Genomic DNA, 22,248 nt, shown 5'->3' on the forward strand with positions numbered 1-22,248 from the left:
GTATCCTTACATACAGATAAGGAAGGACACCACTTTGATTGGGACAACACATCCATCCTAGGACAAGCCAAACAGAGACATGCACGAGAATTCCTAGAAGCATGGCATTCCAACCGGAACTCCATCAACAAACACATTGATTTGGAGCCAATCTACCATCCCCTGAGAAAAAGAACAGGAAATGACATCATCAACGCAGGAAATGACACCACCAACCCAAAGAAACCTAACCAGATAAATAGAAAGCGGGACATAAGACCAGCGCTTCATTGGAGGCTCACTGATGATGTTACCTAGAATGGTGATGAAACGTCTGAAAACTAACCTTCCAGCTCAGTGAATTGCATAATCCTTACAACACTCTCATTGTTACAAAGGTACATTACATTTCTTGCAAACATAACGATATACTTTCAATGGAAATTTTTGGAATTAAATGTTCATTGTTCTGATCTGTAGCAAATATTTTCTTTTCAGTTTTTTCTGCTTACTTGTGCCATAATGGAATGCAGCTGTTGTAAACGGGCTCTGGTCTCAGCATGGATTATTTCCCAGGAACAGTCACTGAATTTCTGAAAAGGTAAAATATTGAAGGAAATGCATTTGAGAATGAAACGAGTTAAATGTTGGCAAACGAATTGCTTGTTAGAAAGCACACAGTTTGTTATCAATTGTCACACCTTGTCTTTGAGGAACTTTTCCAGTTTCCTGAAATAAAGTTGAACGGCAGAATTTCTCTTCGTTTTATAGTCAGCCCCTGATTTTCTCAGACAGTCTTGCAAACTCTCTGAGCTGTTGATCCAGGAGAAGAAGAAAGTTTTCCACCTTGTCCCAGGCCCTTGTCACTGAATCCAGGTTCACGCTGTAGACCTTGCTGATGTGATGCAAAGTTTGATGGATCAGCTCAATTCTATCCTGAACCTGAGCAAAACACACAAGATTTGTAAAGAGAACTTTTATTCCCATTCATTTCTGGCTTTCATTAGATTAAGTAAAATTTGAATCATTCAATTATTTAAATCAATGTTTTGAAAACATGCAGAGGACATGAACAGTTGAAGTTTTTTGCACCTCAGAATTGTCGAAGGTTTAATTGAAAGAGAAAAGATTCTGTGCGATTAATATTCAGTTTTTCCGTTAGCAAGGATCCAGGCTCAATCAAATCAGAGAGCGAAATAAGTAAATAAGGATTCAAAGCGGCATAACACACAAAGGAAGCTGAACATGTTTTTTTTAGGTAATAGTATAAGGAAAACAGGTTGACAAGGAAGCATATTATATAATTTCCTCTGAGATATTGAGGGCATGACTGAACTATGAAGCTGTGAGTGAATTTTGCATTATTTAGAAAATAAAGGTATCAAATGTGCCAGGAAAGTAGAGGTTGATGAGAAATTGAGGAGAGAAAAAACAGATAAGGAGTTCTTAATCAGACATTGACAGCAAATGGAATGTGACAGTCATCTGCTCTGTGTTGAATTGATCTTAGGTTGCAGTTGCAAAGAAGAAAATGAAGTAGTGCAAAATAATGCTCAAATGAGGCAAGAAGATCATGGTATTGTTGTAAACCTCAGTCCCTGTGCAATGAACAATGTTGTGATCAGAGATAATTGGAACTGCAGATGCTGGAGAATCCAAGCTAACAAAGTGTGGAGCTGGATGAACACAGCAGGCCAAGCAGCATCTCAGGAGCATAAAAGCTGACGTTTCGGGCCTAGACCCTTCATCAGAGAGGGGGGTGGGGAAACGTCAGCTTTTGTGCTCCGAAGAATGCTGCTTGACCTGCTGTGTTCATCCACCTTCACACTTTCTAATCAATGAAGAATGTTGCTTAATTGGCTTTTAACAAGGAACGATCAGAGGCAATGAAAAAGATACAGTGAGAGTAGGGTACAGAAGCCCAGATGCTTTGATTCAGACAGGAGGAACTGGACTGTATGTGGAGTGAGAACATTGCATTGTCAACAGGCAAATTGACTCTCGGTGACAGGCCTTCTGAGTGATCTTTGCGGCAACTCAGTAATTCAGTACCTCGTGGTAAGTAAGTATTGTAAATGCACTTCAGAGAAATAGGGCAAAATACGATGAAGTAGAACGGACAGTATGCGACTGCGCTTAAACCAGACAAAGAATACTCGAATGGAATAAAGACATAGTATGGAATGGTTGCAATGAATGGGCTGTACCTGACTCATGTATCATAGCTAAGTGATTTGCTGAGTTCTGAAACGGGAAAGCACATCAATCTGAGATAACAAGGTGTAGAGCTGGATGAACACAGCAGGCCAAGCAGCATCAGAGGAGCAGGACGGCTGACGTTTCGGGGCGAGACCCTTTTTCAGAAAAGCACGTCAATCTGTTCATGTTCCAGACAGCAATGATCTCATGCCATCAGTGACGAATGAATAAAATCCCATGAAGTGGTCAAGTAGAATAAAATGTGTCTCAGTGAATTGCCACAAAAGTGCATAAATGCCACCTCTACAAATAAGCATCATATTTCTTGCTAGGCTAGCAGAAAGTGTTGATGCACCTGAAGGGTTGGTGTGTGAATATTAATCAGCCAGTTGTGTGTATTTGCATGTACTGATCTCGTGGGAAAAGCAGCTCCAAGAAAAATTTTCAAAAGAGATATGTATGTAGAGTTAAAAGGGAAGCTGTGATGTGGCCGTGGGGAATGTCCTCGTGACTAATTTGTGAACTGATTCAGTTTTCAGCGTATTCAGGAGACAGTTTGGTAACGTGTGTGCAACGAGATGCTACATTTGTAGCAATTAACTGTCCCCCGTGGTTCACACCTCACTCAAATCACTGAAGATAGGGAGGGACATTTTCATACGGAGGGAAGCTTCCAGGAATGAACCCAACAGGATTGGAGGGATTAGCGAAACAGAAGAAGTGAGATTGTAAGGGAAAATTAGAATGAGATAATTTGAGAAGATTTCGGGAAGCCTGAGCAATGTGAGCTTGAGAAACTATAAGAAAAGAGATGAGGTCAGTGAGCGGGATTGAGCTTGAGCGAAACAAGATAGTTCGAGCGGCGTGATAGATAGGGAAGGTTTTTGGATGAGGTGTGGAGGTGGTCTGAGGGATGGGATCGGGAGAGGGTTTGACATCATCTCAGGGGGAGGGTTTGTCATAAGGAGATTTAAAGAACAGGAAGGGAATTAGTGAACGAGGAAAAGAGTGAAACAAAACTATGCCGATATGTTTTTACGATATTTAAAATGGGTGGTAATCATTGATGTTCAATGTCGAATGCTGTGATCGTGCCGTTAATCTCACACGTACATTCTCTATAGTCTCCAGCTGAATAAAACCAATCGAGTTTTCACTCACCTCCAGTCCGCTGGAAAGTTTCGCAAGGTTCAACGACTTCGTTTTCAACGAGAACCTCTGGCTTAGGCAGTGTAGGGGAAAGGGTCCGCCCTGAGACGAGAAAACAGTCCCAGTTACTTTCAGTCCCACAAAATGAGTTACTGGAGTATCACAGAGAGCGAATTGCACAAAAAGAAATTCTATTTCTCCCTGATCTGGCAATTAGCAAAGTAAAATCCCGGTGAGATTCAGATTCTGTTGTGGGGTCAGCTGAAACTCACCATTTCATTCAGTTTGCTCAGAGTCTCTGCGTTGAGAACTTGTTGTAACTTGCAGCCTCTCACAGCCCAGGCTCAGGCTCCCGGACACTAAGACCAGCATCACCCAGAGTCTCCAAATTCTCGCCAGAGCCATGCTGCACCGAGATAGCGGGGAAACTCTGACCGGAAGAATCTGATCACGACTGGGTCTGGTTCCAACTCCTTTATTATTGATCTAAACTGGCTGCTTGTCAAGTCAAAGCGATTTCCTTAAGTGTCGAGTCCTGAGCGAGTGTCTGTGTGTGTGATCGAGCGAGGTTGGCCTGAGCTCGGAGCTGCCACTGCCTGAGCACCGGTTTATATCAGTGGGGGGACTGGCGAAGTGTCGGCATGACATTCGAAAAGTGAAACCTGTTTGTGGAAGTTTTGAACGTGGTATAAGAGAGCAAGAAAACCTCTGGGTTCTCGCTGTGTGAGGGAAGGAATCTGAATTCTGGAGATTTCTGAAGCAGGGAGTGGAAGATCCCTGATAAATAAAACACAGCCAGAGTTCGAGGCAAACTCATAGGTCCGAGAATTTCTCCCAATATCACTGATATCATTTTTTGGGATCTAGGATATTTTTCCAAGTTGAACGGATGCACTGATACTGTTGGAAAAATTGGTTTGATAGTTGCATTATATTTATTTCATTAAAACCATAAACAACACGAAATGTACCTGTGAACGGAATAAAACGTTGCTTGACCTTCTCGCCTCTCTGTAACTTTTAACAAAATGAACCACAGCTTCTTCGTTCAACTTATCATTGCTGCATGGACCGAGCGGCCTGGGACTGCATCCCCTTGTTCTTATTCTGATCGACCTCAATTTAGCCTCAGAAAACTGCCCAACCTGCTCAAACACTGTCACTGTGAGGGGTCCCCAATGACCTGTCCTTGACCCCATTTCACTTCCCTACATAATGCCCACTCAGGGTCAATTTACAAAATGCAGCCTCAGATTCCATGCTAACAGCTCTACTTTTCACTTTGTATATTCATCTCCCATAAGCAACATTTCTGGTAATTACACATCGAGACGTTTGCAGCAAATCTTTTTATTTTCTCAAACAGAAAATCGTTCCTTTGCCACTCAATATGATCAGGGCCCATTTTCCGCTCTCAAGCGCTTCCTTCGGATTCGGACCCACACTATTTGACACCTGAGATTTCTCTGAGATCCCGAGGTGAGATTTTGATGCATAGCTCAACCATTGACACCCTCCCACTTGGAAGGAAAGTTATCTCATATTTAAGAATTGCGTCCAGTTCCAGATACTTCCAAACTACCATTCACCCTCCCTTCTCCCCTGTCATGGGCAAGGTCAGGGAGTGAGGTCACGGCTCTGATGCTGCTCCTCCATTTGGGCGTACTCCCGAACACCTTTAGCCTAAACCTGACATGGACCAGAACACGGCTACCTCGTCACCCGATTCTAGTTTCGGAGCCCCAGTGGACACCACTGTCCTGAGTGTCGTGAAACCCCTCACTCATTTCAGCCAAGACCCTCTCGTCCCCTTCTAAACTCCGGGGCACACAAACCGAGCCTTGACCAACAGTTGGGCGCGAATCAATTTCAGGAATTATGCTGGTAAAACCTCTCTGTCATGGTTCCATTTCATTTTCTACCCTTCCTTACAGAAGATCCACACTGTTCGAGAAGCGATCTCAACGGATCCCTGCACAGTTGAAGCAAACACACTATTTGGGTATTCTGTTATGTTTTCATTTGTAATTCAACAATTGAAGAATCAAGTACCAGAGCAGTCAATATAGATCAGCTGACACTCACCATTTCGTGCAGTTTGCTCAGAGTCTCTGTGTTGAGAACTTGCTGTAACTGCAGCCTCTCACAGCCCAGACTCAGGCTCCCGGACACCAACGCCAGCACCATCCAAAATCTCCAAACCGTCGCCAGACACATGTTGTACCGAGACAGAAGGTAGCACCGAGGCGGAAGATGAGAAAGCGGTCAGTGTGCAGTCGGAGCGGATTGTGACCCGGGAGCGACCGCCTGTGCTGCCGAGTGCTGTGAGTGTGAGCCTGGGCTCTGCTGGTTGCTCCTGGCAGCTCGAAAGGGGCACATTACATTCCAAAAGTGAAAACTGCTCCCAGGATTTTTGGAGCGCCTGGAGCAGGAGTGTGTGCTCTTTCTTTCTGAGGTAAGGAATCGAAAAGCTGGAGATTCCCGAAACTGCGGCTGGAAAATCCCGCGTCGATAATCGCAACCAGCGCTCGATTTGCAGCTGAATGTTGAGTGTGTTCAGATGATCGGGCACTGAGCTGGTGCAGGGGGAGGCTCTGTACTTGGTGGTGGGATTGGGGACTGGGTCGGGATATGTACTTGGGGCTGGATGTCCTAATCCGGATTATAGAGACCCCGTATGCGGAAATCCCCGGTGTCACGGCGCTAGTCGCGTTCCCATTTTCCAGGTTGGAGATGACAGGGAGCCCGGGTCACAGGCCTGGCTCACCGGCTGCTGGCGACTGTCTCCGCTCACATTCACCTGGCCCAGAATCCGCTCCCTCACTGGAGCAAGGTTCCCACTTCCAGCTCGGATTCGGGAGGCATTTTCAGGATCCGTATGAAATCACCAGGATCTGATCCGACTCTGAAAGTGATCCCTCTCCCTTTCCTTTCATCGCTTCTTTCTGCTCTCTCTCTCTCCCGGGAAAGTGTCTTTGTCGGTTTCTCTCTGCAAATGGACCGCGTGTCTATTTTCTCAAAAGCGAAAGTGCCGCAGGGAAAGTGACGCGTTTTGTCATTTCCGAAAGGGAGTGGAGTTTGTCAACACAGCGGGTCAGACTGAGAGGGGGCAGGACAAGGAACATGTGGGAAACTGTGAGATCCCGGGAAAGGTCCATTAAGAGTGAATTGTCTCCAAATCACTTTTACTTGGAAAGACCACCCACTCTGACAGGCCGGGTCTTTTATTTTAAATCCATTGAAATATTCATTTTTATGAAACCCAAGGAAACCTAACCAGATAAATAGAAAGCGGGACATAACACCAGCGCTTCGTTGGAGGCTCACTGATGATGTTACCTAGAATGGTGACGAAACGTCTGAAAACGAACCTTCCAGCTCAGCGAGCAAACTCACATCCAGAACCTCAACCTGAGCCTCAAATCTTCTCAAAATTCATTTTTATAACTAAACGTTCCTATTTCCAGCTGGAACAGAAACTGACATTACCCGAAATAGCATTTGACAGCTTATTTTAAATTGTTGTGACAAGTATTCAAGCAAGACTGGGGTAGACAGCGGGAACTGCCGATGTTGGAAAATCTGAGATCACAAGGTGTAAAGCTGGATGAACCGATACTCCTGAAGAAGTGTCCAGATCCGGAACGTCGGCTTTCCTGCCCCTCTGATGCTGCGGTGTTCATGCAGCTCCACACCTTGTTATCTCAGATTCTCCAGCATCTGCAGTTCCCACTATCTCTGCATTTAAATAATGCCATTTATGACCAAAGCACTCATCTAAGCACTCTGCAAAAAATAGGATTTTTTTTTAAAAATGTATTCACTTTAAAGGCAAGAAATGTGTTCGGCATATTGTGTTTAGCAATCTCAGAACATGTGGAATGTAGTAAGCACCTGGTTTTATGATGTTGAATGTGGGTCAGTTATTGGAATGCCAGACGGATCATTGGTATGGCAGTGAATCGTCACCTTCCGTCAATAACTTTGTAGAAGGGGCACATCATGTTGCTCATATCACACAGGAAGACGAAAATAACAATTTGTGAGGCGGACATAATGATCATCTAAAGAGTAATCAATCGCTGAAGGCAGGAGGAAGAATTATGCAGTTGGAGTGTAATGAGCGAAAATGTGACGGTGTCCAGATCGCTGAAATGTATCACCACATCGACAAAAATGACTTATCCCCCCCACCTGTCAATCGGTGTAAAAAAATACTACCTTATGAGATGCTCGGCAGACTTCAACACAAGCAAGATCTTCAAAAAAGACAAGGAGTGCAGATACGTGGGAACCTTGCCAGTAAGAAGTTCCGACCAAGCCAGTCTCTATCCTGTAGTGGAAAGAAACCACCGTCCACTCACTATCACTGGGTCAAATCCTGGAGATTCCTCCCTGACAGCGCTTTGGGTCACCCTACAGCAGATGGACTGTCCCCGTGCAAGATTACAACACTCGACCAAGACAAACGCAACCCGGGACAAGCAAGAAATGCTGGCGCAGTCAGCGACACCGCCTTCCCAGGACTGAATAACAAAAAGCAGAAAACCATCGAGCATGTGGAACGTCATTGGAAGGAGGGAGGTGAGGAAAGGTACGGAATTATTGCTGCCACTACGCAGGATATTCGTGCAGGCTATGGGTACTAATTATATAATGCTTGGCTCACTGCTTAAACAATCAACACTTGAGAGTAAATTCACCCGGTTAATGCTTGGAGTGATCATTTTGGCTGTTAAGAAAAGATTTCCCGTCTGGGCCTACGTTAATCGCAGTTGCGCAGATTGAAGTTGGTGAAGTTATTGAAACAATTAAGGATCTGGGGAGACTTCAGTGAATAAATGTTATGAAGGTGTTTCGGCCTTTGTGGATGCGACAAATAAGCTCATTGGTTGAATATGAGCAATCTCCACTTCAAATAGAGGTAAGGACAATTTCCTGGTCAAGGAGTTACTTATCACGAGGTACCTCCACCCCTGACAACAGCCATGACATTGAATATATTCAAGTTTATATTGAGAGATTTTTGATCTACAAGCAAACCATAACTTTATATTTAGGGACTGCAAACATGGAAAGAACAGCAGATGCAGGTAATCTGAAACATAAAACAGGAATTGGAGAAAATCAGTCGTCTGACAGCAACTGTAGCAAGAAAACAGAACTAACGTTATTATTCCAGTGACCTTCAGGAGCTAACGAGAAAAATAAATCACTGTGCTTTCTCTCCACAGGTGCTGCCTTACCTGATGGGTTTCTGCAGAAATTTCTGTTTCTGTCAAAGGTTGTTAGGGTATAAGCTGAAATTTTGAGTGAAGGCCACAATCTGATCAGCTGCAACAGAACATTCGAAACACTTGACGTGTTAAGTGTTCACCGTTTTACATGGTTATGCGATCAAATATTTCTTTAAAAAATGTATTTATCGCAGCTGGAAGCTATTACAATTTGTAGCTGCACTCCTCACTCTGATTTTTGTTTTAAAAACGAAAGGTATCATTCTTCAACCAGTTTCTGCTTTCCCTATTTATACACGGTGACTTGGTATTCTTACACCATTATTCAAACTTCACATCAACTCTCCAATTCCATTTATCTCTCCGTGCAACCGGCTTTCCCCTTTCCTGCTCAGCCTCGCAAAATTTGTCCTTTTTTTGCTGCTGAACCGGAATACAAAATTCAACGAAAGAATCTTAACACAGAAATAAATCAGACCAGTGGAATTGAAAATGGATTTAAAGGTCTCAGGAGTGAGGGCAAATCGTGAGTTCAAAATGAACATTGGAGATGACGAGCACGAAGAGTAACAGATTGAAATCAGAACTATCAACAGCATTTATGCGCAGTGACAAAGGGTAAATGAGAGAAATCAATAATAGACATCAAATTAGTAAACGTGTAAAGTAAAAACGAATTTATTTATATCAATGAGTTCGTTTTCAGTATAAAAATTTCCAGCTTAACAAAAAATTTACTTCCCAACGTACAAATAAATAACAATATTAAGCTAATTGACACATTACATAAATTTCAATAAATTAAGACGTCTCGTCAATAAATATGAATAAATTAGCGTAACTGAGATGGGTTTCAAGATTGGCAAATAGGAGTTCACAAGTAACAAGGTCAATGTGGTTCAGAAATCACTGAACTGGAAGTCTGATGTTCCAAAACAGACTTCACACTCAGTGAAACTTCAACATTGCATCGGGAGAAAACATCGCAACAATACATGGCAGTGAATTAAAATAAATAGTTCTGGCAACACTCCCGTTGTTGCTATTGATGCAAGTGAGAAAAAAAATTCTTACAAACATATATAAATAGTTTCAATGGAAAGTCTTTGAAATAAGTATTCATTGTTCTGGTCCGCAGTGAATATGTTCTTTTCAGTTTCTTCTGTTGACTTGTGCCATTATGAAATGCAGCTGTTGTAAACGGATTCTGGTCTCAGCACGGATTACTTCCCAGGAACAGTCACTGAATTTCTGAAAAGTAAGATATTCAAGTAAGTGCATTTGAAAATGAATAAATTAAATGTTGCCATGATTTACACAGTTAGTTATCAATTCTCACACCTTGTTTTTGAGAAACTTTTTCAGGTTCCTGAAGTAATGTTGAATGGCAGCATTTCTCTTTAGTTTGTGGTCAGATCCTGATTTCCTCAGGCAGACTTGCAACTCTCTGAGCTGTTGATCGAGGAGAAGACGAAAATTTTCAACCTGGTCCCAGGCCCAAGTGACTGAACCCAGGTTCATGCTGTAGATCTTGTTGATGTGGTGCAGCGTTTGATGGATAATCGCAGTCCTTTCCTGAGTCTGAACAAAACACACAAGGTTAGAAGAGACGACTTCATTCCCGTTCATTTTGGGTTTATATTCAATTCAATAAACAAACAGCAAATAATAGTTAATTGTTCAAATCAAATATTATCACATCAATGGAAAATGAGCAATGCGAGTCTTTAAATCAATGATTAAGATGCAGGTATAAAGGGTTTATTCAGCAGAGGAAAAGGACATGACAAGTTAGAGGTTTCAGCAGCCTCGAATTGTGCTGATAAAAGTGGAATGGAAAAGGTTCCAAACGATGAATATCCAGTTCCTCAGACAACAAGAAACAGGCTCAATCAAGTCGGAGAACTAACAAGCTAAATAGGGGTAATCGGAATATGTGCCGATTAATTAGTGTGTAACACAAAAAGGAAGCTAAACATGTTTTTGAGAAGTATTAATAAAAGAAAAGCTGGCTGGTAAGGGAGCAAAATATATGATCCCTTCTCTGTTAGCAAGGGTATCACTGAAGACTGAAACATTAATTTGAATTTACTTGCTTCAGAGAACAAAAGTGTGAAATGTGAGTAAAGTGGCAAGTTGATGATAAACCCAGTAGGAAATAAATCGACAAGGAGACAGTCATCAAGAATTAACAGCGAATAGAATGTGAATGCTACTTGCCCTTTTTTGAATATATTCTGTGTTTGCTTTTGCAAAGTAGAAATTCGTGTAAAATCATGCTCAAAGGAGCGAGAAAATAATAAACATATCCTGTGTGGTGAAGAATGTTGATGGTTCGGAACTTGGATGTAACGTGGAAAGTGCAGCGATAGCGAGAAAGATCCTGTGAAGCCTGAGAACAGGGGCCCTTTCGCTTTCAGCCCGAACTTTCGAGAGCAGGATGGGGATTTGTTCAGTGAGAGGGTTGAGTTTTAAGCAGGCAAAGTGATTCTCAGTGACAGCCCTGTTCAACGTCAGTTGCGGCAGCCGAATGGTAAACGACTAATTCACAAAACAGTGGAGAGTGCTGCAGTGATTTTTGTCAATTCACTTCAGCTGAAATGGGACTAAAATGGACAGATGTTGACAACGCTAAAACCAAACGAAGGTACCTTGAGAGCAGTACTGACAAAGCATGAACTTGTTCACAGTGTGCCAGTCTCATGCTTTTACTGAGACCAGTTGCGGCGATTTACACAACGGATGGAAATCATTGCGGTTCAACCTCCAACGATCTGATCGTGTCGCTAATCTCACACATACATTCTCTAAAGTCTCAGTCTGAATAAAATGACTCACCTCAAATCCGTCGGAAAGTTTCACCAGATCCAAGGGCTTAGTTTTCAGTGACAGCCTCTGCCTTATGCAATGTCGGGGGAAATGACCTCCCTGAGAGGAGAAAACAGTCCCGGTTACATTCAGTCCCACAAACTGAGATGCTGGAGAAACACCGAACGGTAATTGCACAAAATGAATATCTATTTCTCCCTCAACCGACATTCAACAGCGAGCAGACCCACTGGGACTCCGATCAGTTGACACTCACCATTTCATACAGTTTGCTCAAGGTCTCTGTGTTGAGAACTTGCTGTAACTGCAGACTCTCACAGCCCAGGCTCAGGCTCCCTGACCCCAAAAGCAGCACCACCCAGAGTCGCCAAATTCTCGCCAGAGCCATGCTGCACCGAGATAGCGGCGAAACTCTGACCGGAAGTAACTGATCACGACTGGATCTGCTTCCAACTCCCAAAACAGTCCCTTTTTCACTGATAATGGGAACTGCAGATGCTGGAGAATCCAAGACAATAAAATGTGAGGCTGGATGAACACAGCAGGCCCAGCAGCGTCTCAGGAGCACAAAAGCTGACGTTTCGGACCTAGACCCTTCATCAGAGCAGAAGCGGTTTCCTTCAGTGTCGAGTCCTGTGCGACTGTCTGAGTATATCTGCATGTCTGACAGAGCGAAGTCGGCCTGAGCTGGGTGCTGTGACCGCCTGAGCGGCCGGTGTATATAGGAGGCACTGGCGAGGTGTGGCCATGACATTCGAAAAGTGAAACCAGCTTCCGGGAGTTTTCAATGATCAGAGGAGAGCAAGTGTGTGTGCTCCCTGTCTGACGGAAGGAATCTGAAAGCTGAAGATTCCTGAAGGAGCGAGTGGAAGATCCCTGACAGAAAATAACAACGAGTGTTCGAGACAAGCTCAAAGATCCGACAATTCCTTCCAAAATCATTTAAAGCATTATTGGAAAACCGAATACTTTCAATTAAAACGGATATACGGGCATTATTGGAGCAATGGGTTAGATTGCTGAATTATATTTCTTCAATCAAAACGACAAACAACATTCAGACGATGCGTAAATTTGAAAAAAGAACTCATCTCTCGCCTCCTCTGCAACCTTTCAAAGACTGAACCACAGCTTCGTCGTTCAAGGTCTCTCTGCTCGACGGACCGATCTGGCTGGGACTGCATTCCGTTGCTCCCATTCTGATCAAACTCATTGTAGCCTGAGAATGATCACATCTCTTCACACTCCAACCTGCTCACACACTCTCACTGTCAGCTGACCCCAATGACCTGCCCTTAATCGCTGATAACAAAGTGTAGAGCTGGATGAACACAGCAGGCCAATACAGAAGGTTCATCCAGCTCTACACTGTTCAATCTCGGATTCTCAAGCATCTGCAGTTTCTTTTGTCTCTGCCCCAAGTCCCCCTCTACTTATCTCCGTGCTCATCCCTACTGGACAAAATACAAATTGTAGCCTTAGATTCCAAGCGTTGCGAGGACCGAAAGCTCTGTCCCTCCGGACATCTCCCTGAAGACTCCAATTGTACTGCATTTTCACTCGGTATATTCATCAGCCACAATCATTTCCGTTAACTGCGCATCGAGAGACTGGAGTAAATGTTATTATTTTCCGAAGCAAAAACTGCCTTCCTTGTCACTCACTCCAGCCAAACCAAATTTCACCCCTCTCAATGACAACCTTCTGAACCAGACCCAGGCAATGCGCCCCGGGTTTTATATTTGACCCCGAGGTGAACTTATGATGCTTACCTGAATCATCATCGTCCTCCTGTTTGGAGTAAGCTATATCTCAGACTTAAGCATTGCCCCTTGTTTCAGATTCCGCGAAAACATGCAACTCTACCTTCCCTTCTGCCCTGAATAGGCCAAGGTCACGGCTCTGTGGCTGCGACGCCATTCGGCCATACTCCCAAACACCGTTGCCCTGCCCTGACATGGACTAGAACACAGTTACCTCCACACCCCATTCCCGTTTTGAATGTACACCTCTGTCTCCAGACATCGTGGAACACCTCACTCGTTTCCGTCAAGTTCCCTTCCTCCTCTGTTCAACTCCCGCTGATATATGCCGAGCCGGGACCAACAATTCCACGTCAATCAATTTCAGGCATTATTCTGGTGACACCTCCTGGCCATGCTCCCAATGCAGCACACGGGAAATGCACTGCGCCTCTCCTTCAACAAGATGACCAGCTGTACACACCACACGAGATGTGCTCTGATCGATTCCAGTACAATCGAAAAAACCGCACAACTTCAGTATTGTTATATGTTTTGTCTTTACGTGTCAACAATTTCTGACTCTCGCACTCTGACATACAAACGTTCGGATCTCTATTTGGGGCAGCTGACACTCACCATTTTGTGCAGTTTGCTCAGAGTCTCTGTGTTGAGAACTTGCTGTAACTGCAGCCTCTCACAGCCCCGACTCAGGCTCCCGGACACCAACCCCAGCACCATCCAAAATCTCCAAACCGTCGCCAGACACATGTTGTACCGAGACAGAAGGTAGCACCGAGGTGGAAGATGAGAAAGCGGTCAGTGTGCAGTCGGAGCGGATTGTGACCCGGGAGCGACCGCCTGTGCTGCCGAGTGCTGTGAGTGTGAGCCTGGGTTCTGCTGGTTGCTCTCACCGGCACTGCCATGCTGGCGGCTTTAAAGGGGCACATTACATTCCAAAAGTGAAAACTGCTCCCAGGATTTTTGGAGGACCTGGAGCAGGAGCGTGTGCTCTTTCTTTCTGAGGTAAGGAGTCGAAAAACTGGAGATTCCCGAAGCTGCGGCTGGAAAATCCCGGGTCGAAAATCGCAACCAGCGCTCGATTTGCAGCTGAATGTTGAGTGTGTTCAGATGATCGGGCACTGAGCTGGTGCAGGGGGAGGCTCTGTACTTGGCTGGTGGGATTGGGGACTGGGTCGCGATATGTACTTGGGGCTGGATGTCCTAATCCGGATTATAGAGACCCCGTACGCGGAAATCCCCGGTGTCACGGCGCTAGTCGCGTTCCCATTTTCCAGGTTGGAGATGACAGGGAGCCCGGGTCACAGGCCTGGCTCACCGGCTGCTGGCGACTGTCTCCGCTCACATTCACCTGGCCCAGAATCCGCTCCCTCACTGGAGCAAGGTTCCCACTTCCAGCTCGGATTCCGGAAATATTTTCAGGATCCCTATGGAATCACCAGGATCTGATCCGACTCTGAAAGTGAACCCTCTCCCTTTCCTTTCATCGCTTCTTTCTGCTCTCTCTCTCCCGGGAAAGTGTCTTTGTCGGTTTCTCTCTGCAAATGTACCTTTTGTCTGTTTTCTCAAAAGCGAAAGTGCCGCAGGGAAAGTGACGCGTTTTGTCATTTCCGAAAGGGAGTGGAGTTTGTCAACACAGCGGGTCAGACTGAGAGGGGGCAGGACAAGGAACATGTGGGAAAGTATTTGTGATATTCCGGAACATGTTGGTTCAGGGGCAAATGTCTCCAAATCACTTTTACTTGGAACTACCACCCACTCTGACAGAGCAGGTGAACTATTTAAATGCTTGAAATGTTCATTTTTATAATTAAGTCTTGCTGTTTGTAGCTGGAACAGAAACTGCTTTTACCCGAAATAGAATTTGGCCGTTGATTTTAAACTGTTGCCAACGAGAATTCGCAGAAGACTGTTCCTCTTTAAATTACAATGATACTTAGCGCTCAACATTTGCCAATCACAAAATTTCTTTGCAACCGCTTTCCTACACGCATGGAACTGTCCTCATAGCCAAACACTCCAGGGTCGTCGTTGGCACATTCGCCAAGTCCTGCAAACTTCAGCAAAGCGAATGTCTGCATCCTGAGAAGGACCAGTGTGACATGCGAGACAAAGTCTGCTTCAAAAGGCTACATTTATATAACGCCGTTCATGACCAAAACACTCATCAAATCACCCTGCAAAAATAGACTCTTTTTAAAATGTATTCACTTTAAATGCAACAAATATGTTCTGCGTATTGTGTTGCACAACCTCAGAGCATGTGGAATTCAGTAAAACGCAGATAACCTGGTTTTGTGATATTGATTGTGGTTCAGTTAGAGGAATGCCAGACGGATCATTGGTGGGGCATAAAGTACTCAGTATTTCTGTTAGTAACTTGTTTGAAGGGGCGCACGACAAGCAAGAAATGCTAGCGCAGTCAGCGACAACGCCTTCCCAGGACTGAATGACAAAAATCAGAAAACCATCCAGAATGTGGAACGTCAATGGAAAGAGGAAGCTGATGAAAGGTGGGGATGTTTTGTTGTCAATACGCAGGATATTCGTGCAAACAAATTCCGAGTACTAGTTATATAATGTTTGGGCTCACTACTTAAACAAGATACACAATTATCAGACAAACTTCAGAGTAAATCCACTCGGTTAATTCTTGGAATATTAATGTTGGCTAATAAGAACAGATTTCGCGTCTGGGCCCACGTTAATTGCAGTTGTGCAAAATGAAATGGTGAAGTTATTGAAACAACTAAAGATCTGGGGAGACTTAAGTGAATAAATGTTATGAAGGTATTTCGGCCTTTGTGAATGCGACAATAAGCTCATTGGTTGAATATGAGCAATCTCCACTTCAGATAGAGGTAAGGACAATTTCCTGGTCAAGGAGTCGATTGTCACTCCGTACGTCCACCCCTGACACCCACCGTGATATTCTTTAAAATATTCAGGTCTACAGTGAGATTTTTGATCTCTAATCAAACCATAACTTTTTGTAGGGACTACAAACCTGAAAAGAACAGGAGGTGCTGATAATCTGAAACATAAAACAGGAATTGTTGCAGAAAATCAGTCGTCTGACAGCAACTGTAGCAAGAAAGGAGAACTAACGTTATTATTCCAGTGACCTTCAGGAGCGAACGGGAAAAGAAATCACTCTGCTTTCTCTCTATAGGGTTTCTGCAGAAATGTTTGTTTCTGTCAAAGGTCTTTAGGGTATGAGCTGAAAATATGGGCGAAGGCCACAATCTGATCAGCTGCAACACAACATTCGAAACACTTGACGTGTTAAGTGTTCACCCTTTTACATGGTTATGCGATCAAATATTTCTTTAAAAAATGTATTTTTCGCAGCTGGAAGCTGTTATGATTCGTAGTCGCACTCCTCACTCTGATTATTGTTTTAAAAATTAAAGGTATCATTCTTCAACCAGTTTCTGCTTTTCCTATTTGTACACGGTGGCTGGTATTCTTACAACCATTATTCAAAATTCACATCAACTCTCCCATTCCATTTATCTCTCCGTGCAAACGGCTTTCCCCTTCACTGCTCGGCAACCAGTCACATCTGGACATCGCGCAGTTTTTCCGCCGTCTCCGCTTCCCCACCGATAACTCTCCTCTCCACCTATCTTCTCCTCTTTCCATCTTCTCTCCGCCTCCCCTCTCTCCCTATTTATTTAAGAATCCTCTCCCCATCCCCCTTTTCTGATGAAGGGTCTAGGCCCGAAACGTCAGCTTTTGTGCTCCTAAGATGCTGCTTGTCCTACTGTGTTCATCCAGCTCCACACTTTGTTATCTCAAACTTTGTCCATTTTTGCTGCTGAACCGGAATACAAAATTCAAAGAAACAATCGTATCACAGAAAAAATCAGAGCAGTGGAATTGAAAAAGGGTTGATACGTCTCAGGTGTAAGTGCAAATCTTGAACGAACATTGGAGATGACGAGCACGAAGAGTAACAGACTGAAGACAGAAGTATCAGTAGCATTGATACTCAGTGTCAAAAGGTTAAATGAGAGAAGTCAAAAATAGACATCAAACTAGTAAATGTGTAATGTTAAACCGAATTTATTTATATCAATGAGTTCTTTTTCAGTATAAAAATTTCCAGCTTAACAAAAAACAATTTACTTCCCAACGTGCAAATAAATAACAATAAATTAGCATCTTTCAGTTAATTGACATATTACATAAATTTCAATAAATTAAGACGTCTCGTCAATAAATATGAATAAATTAGAGTAACTGAGATGGGTTTCAAGATTGGCAAATAGGAGTTCACAAGTGACAAGATCAATGTGGTTCAGAAATCACTGAACTGGAAGTCTGATGTTCCAAAACAGACTCAGTGAAACTTCAACATTGCATCGGGAGAAAACATCGCAACAATACATGGCAGTGAATTAAAATAAATAGTCCTGGCAACACTCCCGTTGTTGCACTTGATGCAAGTGAGAAAAACAAAATTCTTGCAAACATATATAAACAGTTTCAATGGAAAGTCTTTGAAATAAATATTCATTGTTCTGGTCCGCAGGGAATATGTTTTTTTTTTCAATTTCTTCTGTTGACTTGTGCCATTATGAAATGCAACTGTTGTAAACGGGCTCTGGTCTCATCACGAATTATTTCCCAGGAACATTCACTAAATTTCTAAAAAGTAAGATATTCAAGTAAGTGCATTTGAAAATGAACAAATTAAATGTTGCCATGATTTACACAGTTAGTTATCAATTCTCATACCTTGTGTTTGAGAAACTTTTCCAGGTTCCTGAAGTAATGCTGAATGGCAGCATTTCTCTTCAGTTTGTGGTCAGATCCTGATTTCCTCAGGCAGTCTTGCAACTCTCTGAGCTGTTGATCGAGGATAAGACGAAAATTTTCAACCTTGTCCCAGGCCCAAGTGACTGAACCCAGGTTCATGCTGTAGATCTTGTTGATGTGGTGCAGGGTTTGATGGATAATCGCAGTCCTTTCCTGAGTCTGAACAAAACACACAAGGTTAGAAGAGACGACATTATTTCCGTTCGAGGTAGTAAAATGTGCGGATGGATGAGCACAGCAGGCCCAGCAGCATCTCAGGAGCACAAAAGCTGACGTTTCGGGCCTAGACCCTTCATCAGAGAGGGGTTGGGGTGTAGGTGCTGGAATAAATTTGAGATGTTGCTGGGCCTGCTGTGTTCATCCAGCCTCACATTTTGTTATCTTGGATTCTCCAGCATCCGCAGTTCCCATTATCACTGATACAATTATTTCCGTTCGTTTTGGGCTCATATTTAATTCAATAAACAAACAGCAAATAACAGTTAATTGTTCAAATCAAATATTATCACATCAATGGAAAATGAACAATGCGAGTCTTTAAATCAATGATTAAGATGCAGGTATAAAGGGTTTATTCAGCAGAGGAATTGGGCATGACAAGTTAGAGTTTTCAGCAGCCTCGAATTGTGCTGATAAAAGTGGAATGGAAAAGGTTCCAAACGATGAATATCCAGTTCCTCAGACAACAAGAAACAGGCTCAATCAAGTCGGAGAACTAACAAGCTAAATAGGGGTAATTGGAATGTGTGCCGATTAATTAGTGTGTAACACAAGAAGGAAGCTAAACATGTTTTTGAGAAGTATTAATAAAAGAAAAGCTGGCTGGTAAGGGAGCAAAATATATGATCCCTCCTCTGTTAGCAAGGGTATCACTGAAGACTGAAACATTAATTTGAATTTACTTGCTTTCGAGAACAAAAGTGTTAAACGTGAGAGTAAAGTGGCAAGTTGATGATAAACTCAGTAGGAAGTAAATAGACAAGGAGAAAGTCATCAAGAATTAACAGCGAATAGAATGAGAATGCTACTTGCTCTTTTATGAATATATTCTGTGTTTACTTTTGCAAAGTAGAAATTCGTGTAAAATCATGCTCAAAGGAGCGAGAAAATAATAAACATATCCTGTGTGGTGAAGAATGTTGATGGTTCGGAACTTGGATGTAACGTGGAAAGTGCAGCGATAGCGAGAAAGATCCTGTGAAGCCTGAAAACAGGGGCCCTTTCGCTTTCAGCCCGAACTTTCGAGAGCAGGATGGGGATTTGTTCAGTGAGAGGGTTGAGTTTTAAGCAGGCAAAGTGATTCTCAGTGACAGCCCTGTTCAACGTCAGTTGGGGCAGCCGAATGGTAAACGACTAATTCACAAAACAGTGGAGAGTGCTGCAGTGATTTTTGTCAATTCACTTCAGCTGAAATGTGACAAAAAAATGGACAGATGTTGACAACGCTAAAACCAAACGAAGGTACCTTGAGAGCAGTACTGACAAAGCATGAACTTGTTCACAGTGTGCCAGTCTCATGCTTTTACTGAGACGGGTTGCGGCGATTTACACAACGGACGGAAATCATTGCGGTTCAACCTCCAACGATCTGATCGTGTCGCTAATCTCACACATACATTCTCTAAAGTCTCAGTCTGAATAAAATGACTCACCTCAAAACCGTCGGAAAGTTTCACCAGATCCAAGGGCTTAGTTTTCAGTGACAGCCTCTGCCTTATGCAATGTCGGGGGAAATGACCTCCCTGAGAGGAGAAAACAGTCCCGATTACAATCAGTCCCACAAAACTGAGATGCTGGAGAAACACCGAACGGTAATTGCACAAAATGAATATCTATTTCTCCCTCAACCGACATTCAACAGCGAACACACCCACTGAGACCCCGATCAGTTGACACTCACCATTTCATGCAGTTTGCGCAAGGTCTCTGTGTTGAGAACTTGCAGCCTCTCACAGCCCAGGCTCAGGCTCCCTGGACCCCAAGACCAGCATCACCCAGAGTCTCCAAATTCTCGCCAGAGCCATGCTGCACCGAGATAGCGGCGAAACTCTGACCGGAAGAAACTGATCACGACTGGATCTGCTTCCAACTCCCAAAACAGTCCCTTTTTCACTGAATGAGAAGCTGTTTCCTTCAGTGTCGAGTCCTTTGCAACAGTCTGAGTATATCTGCATGTCTGACAGATCGAGGTCGGCCTGAGCTGGGTGCTGTGACCGCCTGAGCGGCCGGTGTATATAGGTGGCACTGGCGAGGTGTGGCCATGACATTCGAAAAGTGAAACCAGCTTCCGGGAGTTTTCAATGATCAGAGGAGAGCAAGTGTGTGTGCTCCCTGTCTGACGGAAGGAATCTGAAAGCTGGAGATTCCTGAAGGAGCGAGTGGAAAATCTCTGACAGAAAATAACGAGTGTTCGAGACAAGCTCAAAGATCCGACAATTCCTTCCAAAATCATTTAAAGCATTATTGGAAAACCGAATACTTTCAATTAAAACGGATATACGGGCATTATTGGAGCAATGGGTTAGATTGCTGAATTATATTTCTTCAATCAAAACGACAAACAACATTCAGACGATGCGTAAATTTGAAAAAAAGAACTCATCTCTCGCCTCCTCTGCAACCTTTCAAAGACTGAACCACAGCTTTGTCGTTCAAGGTCTCTCTGCTCGACGGACCGATCTGGCTGGGACTGCATTCCGTTGCTCCCATTCTAATCAAACTCACTGTAGCCTGAGAATGATCACATCTCTTCACACTCCAACCTGCTCACCCACTCTCACTGTCAGCTGACCCCAATGACCTGCACTTAGTCCCTGATAGCAAAGTGTAGAGCAGGCCAACACAGAAGGTTCATCCAGCTCCACACTGTTCAATCTCGGATTCTCAAGCATCTGCAGTTTCTTTTGAGTCTGCCCCAAGTCCCCCTCTACTTATCTCCGTGCTCATCCCGACTGGACAAAATACAAATTGCAGCCTTAGATTCCCAGCGTGGCGAGGACCGAATGCTCTGTCCCTCCGGACATCTCCCTGAAGACTCCAATTGTACTGCATTTTCACTCGGTATATTCATCAGCCACAATCATTTCCGTTAACTGCGCATCGAGAGACTGGAGTAAATGTTTTTGTATTCCGAAACAAAAACTGTCTTCCTTGTCGCTCACACCAGCCGGACCAAATTTATCCCCTCTTAATGACAACCTTCTGAACCAGACCCAGGCAATGCGCCCCGGGTTTTATATTTGACCCCGAGGTGAACTTATGATGCTTACCTGAATCATCATCGTCCTCCTGTTTGGAGTAAGCTATATCTCAGACTTCAGCATTGCCCCTTGTTTCAGATTCCGCGAAAACATGCAACTCTACCTTCCCTTCTGCCCTGAATAGGCCAAGGTCACGGCTCTGTGGCTGCGACGCCATTCGGCCATACTCCCAAACACCTTTGCCCTGCCCTGACATGCACTAGAACACAGCTACCTCCACACCCCATTCCCGTTTTGAATGTACACCTCTGTCCCCAGACATAGTGGAACACCTCACTCGTTTCCGTCAAGCTCCCTTCCTCCTCTGTTCAACTCCCGCTGATATACGCCGAGCCGGGACCAACAATTCCACGTCAATCAATTTCAGGCATTATTCTGGTGACACCTCCTGGCCATGCTCCCAATGCAGCACACGGGAAATGCACTGCGCCTCTCCTTCAACAAGATGACCAGCTGTACACACCACACGAGATGTGCTCTGATCGATTCCAGTACAATCGAAAAAACCGCACAACTTCAGTATTGTTATATGTTTTGTCTTTACGTGTCAACAATTACCGACTCTCGTACTCTAACATACAAACGTTCGGATCTCGATTTGGGGCAGCTGACACTCACCATTTTGTGCAGTTTGCTCAGAGTCACTGTGTCGAGAACTTGCTGTAACTGCAGCCTCTCACAGCCCAGACTCAGGCTCCCGGACACCAACCCCAGCACCATCCAAAATCTCCAAACCGTCGCCAGACACATGTTGTACCGAGACAGAAGGTAGCACCGAGGTGGAAGATGAGAAAGCGGTCAGTGTGAAGTCCGAGCGGATTGTGACCCGGGAGCGACCGCCTGTGCTGCCGAGTGCTGTGAGTGTGAGCCTGGGCTCTGCTGGTTGCTCTCACCGGCACTGCCATGCTGGCGGCTTTAAAGGGGCACATTACATTCCAAAAGTGAAAACTGCTCCCAGGATTTTTGGAGCGCCTGGAGCAGGAGTGTGTGCTGTTGCTTTCTGTGGTA

At 44.1% G+C, this 22,248-nt stretch overlaps 2 protein-coding genes and 1 pseudogene across 2 annotated transcripts; all 3 read right to left on the minus strand.

Moving 5' to 3' along the window:
* Window positions 1-473: 473 nt before the first annotated feature.
* LOC132206147 (interferon alpha-F-like) lies at window positions 474-5,544 on the minus strand (annotated as a pseudogene).
* Window positions 5,545-9,716: 4,172 nt separating this feature from the next.
* Window positions 9,717-13,906, minus strand: LOC132206149 (interferon alpha-F-like). Its single transcript, XM_059638903.1, has 4 exons — window positions 13,775-13,906; window positions 11,403-11,492; window positions 9,906-10,145; window positions 9,717-9,815 (listed from the first exon to the last, which is right to left on the minus strand). Exons 1-4 carry the CDS (start codon window positions 13,904-13,906, stop codon window positions 9,717-9,719), a joined length of 561 nt encoding a protein of 186 aa, XP_059494886.1.
* Window positions 13,907-17,710: 3,804 nt separating this feature from the next.
* LOC132206148 (interferon alpha-F-like) lies at window positions 17,711-21,990 on the minus strand. Its single transcript, XM_059638900.1, has 4 exons — window positions 21,859-21,990; window positions 19,633-19,722; window positions 17,900-18,139; window positions 17,711-17,809 (listed from the first exon to the last, which is right to left on the minus strand). The coding sequence occupies exons 1-4, from the start codon at window positions 21,988-21,990 to the stop codon at window positions 17,711-17,713; spliced, it is 561 nt and encodes a 186-aa protein (XP_059494883.1).
* Between the last annotated feature and the right edge of the window lie 258 nt (window positions 21,991-22,248).

The sequence above is a fragment of the Stegostoma tigrinum genome, chromosome 31, assembly GCF_030684315.1.
Source record: "Stegostoma tigrinum isolate sSteTig4 chromosome 31, sSteTig4.hap1, whole genome shotgun sequence".
In the NCBI taxonomy this organism is placed as follows: Eukaryota; Metazoa; Chordata; class Chondrichthyes; order Orectolobiformes; family Stegostomatidae; genus Stegostoma; species Stegostoma tigrinum.

Excerpts from the sequence above, each read along its gene's own strand:
- LOC132206149 (XM_059638903.1), bottom strand. The coding sequence starts at position 13,906 with ATGTGTCTGGCGACGGTTTGGAGATTTTGGATGGTGCTGGGGTTGGTG. Across the intron at positions 11,493-13,774 it reads TGAGCAAACTGCACAAAATG|GGAGGTCATTTCCCCCGACA; the intron begins GTGAGTGTCAGC and ends TTCTCCTCTCAG. Across the intron at positions 9,816-9,905 it reads AAAAGTTTCTCAAAAACAAG|AAATTCAGTGACTGTTCCTG; the intron begins GTGTGAGAATTG and ends CTTACTTTTCAG.
- LOC132206148 (XM_059638900.1), bottom strand. The coding sequence starts at position 21,990 with ATGTGTCTGGCGACGGTTTGGAGATTTTGGATGGTGCTGGGGTTGGTG. Across the intron at positions 18,140-19,632 it reads AACTTTCCGACGGTTTTGAG|ACTCAGGAAAGGACTGCGAT; the intron begins GTGAGTCATTTT and ends TGTTTTGTTCAG. Across the intron at positions 17,810-17,899 it reads AAAAGTTTCTCAAACACAAG|AAATTTAGTGAATGTTCCTG; the intron begins GTATGAGAATTG and ends CTTACTTTTTAG.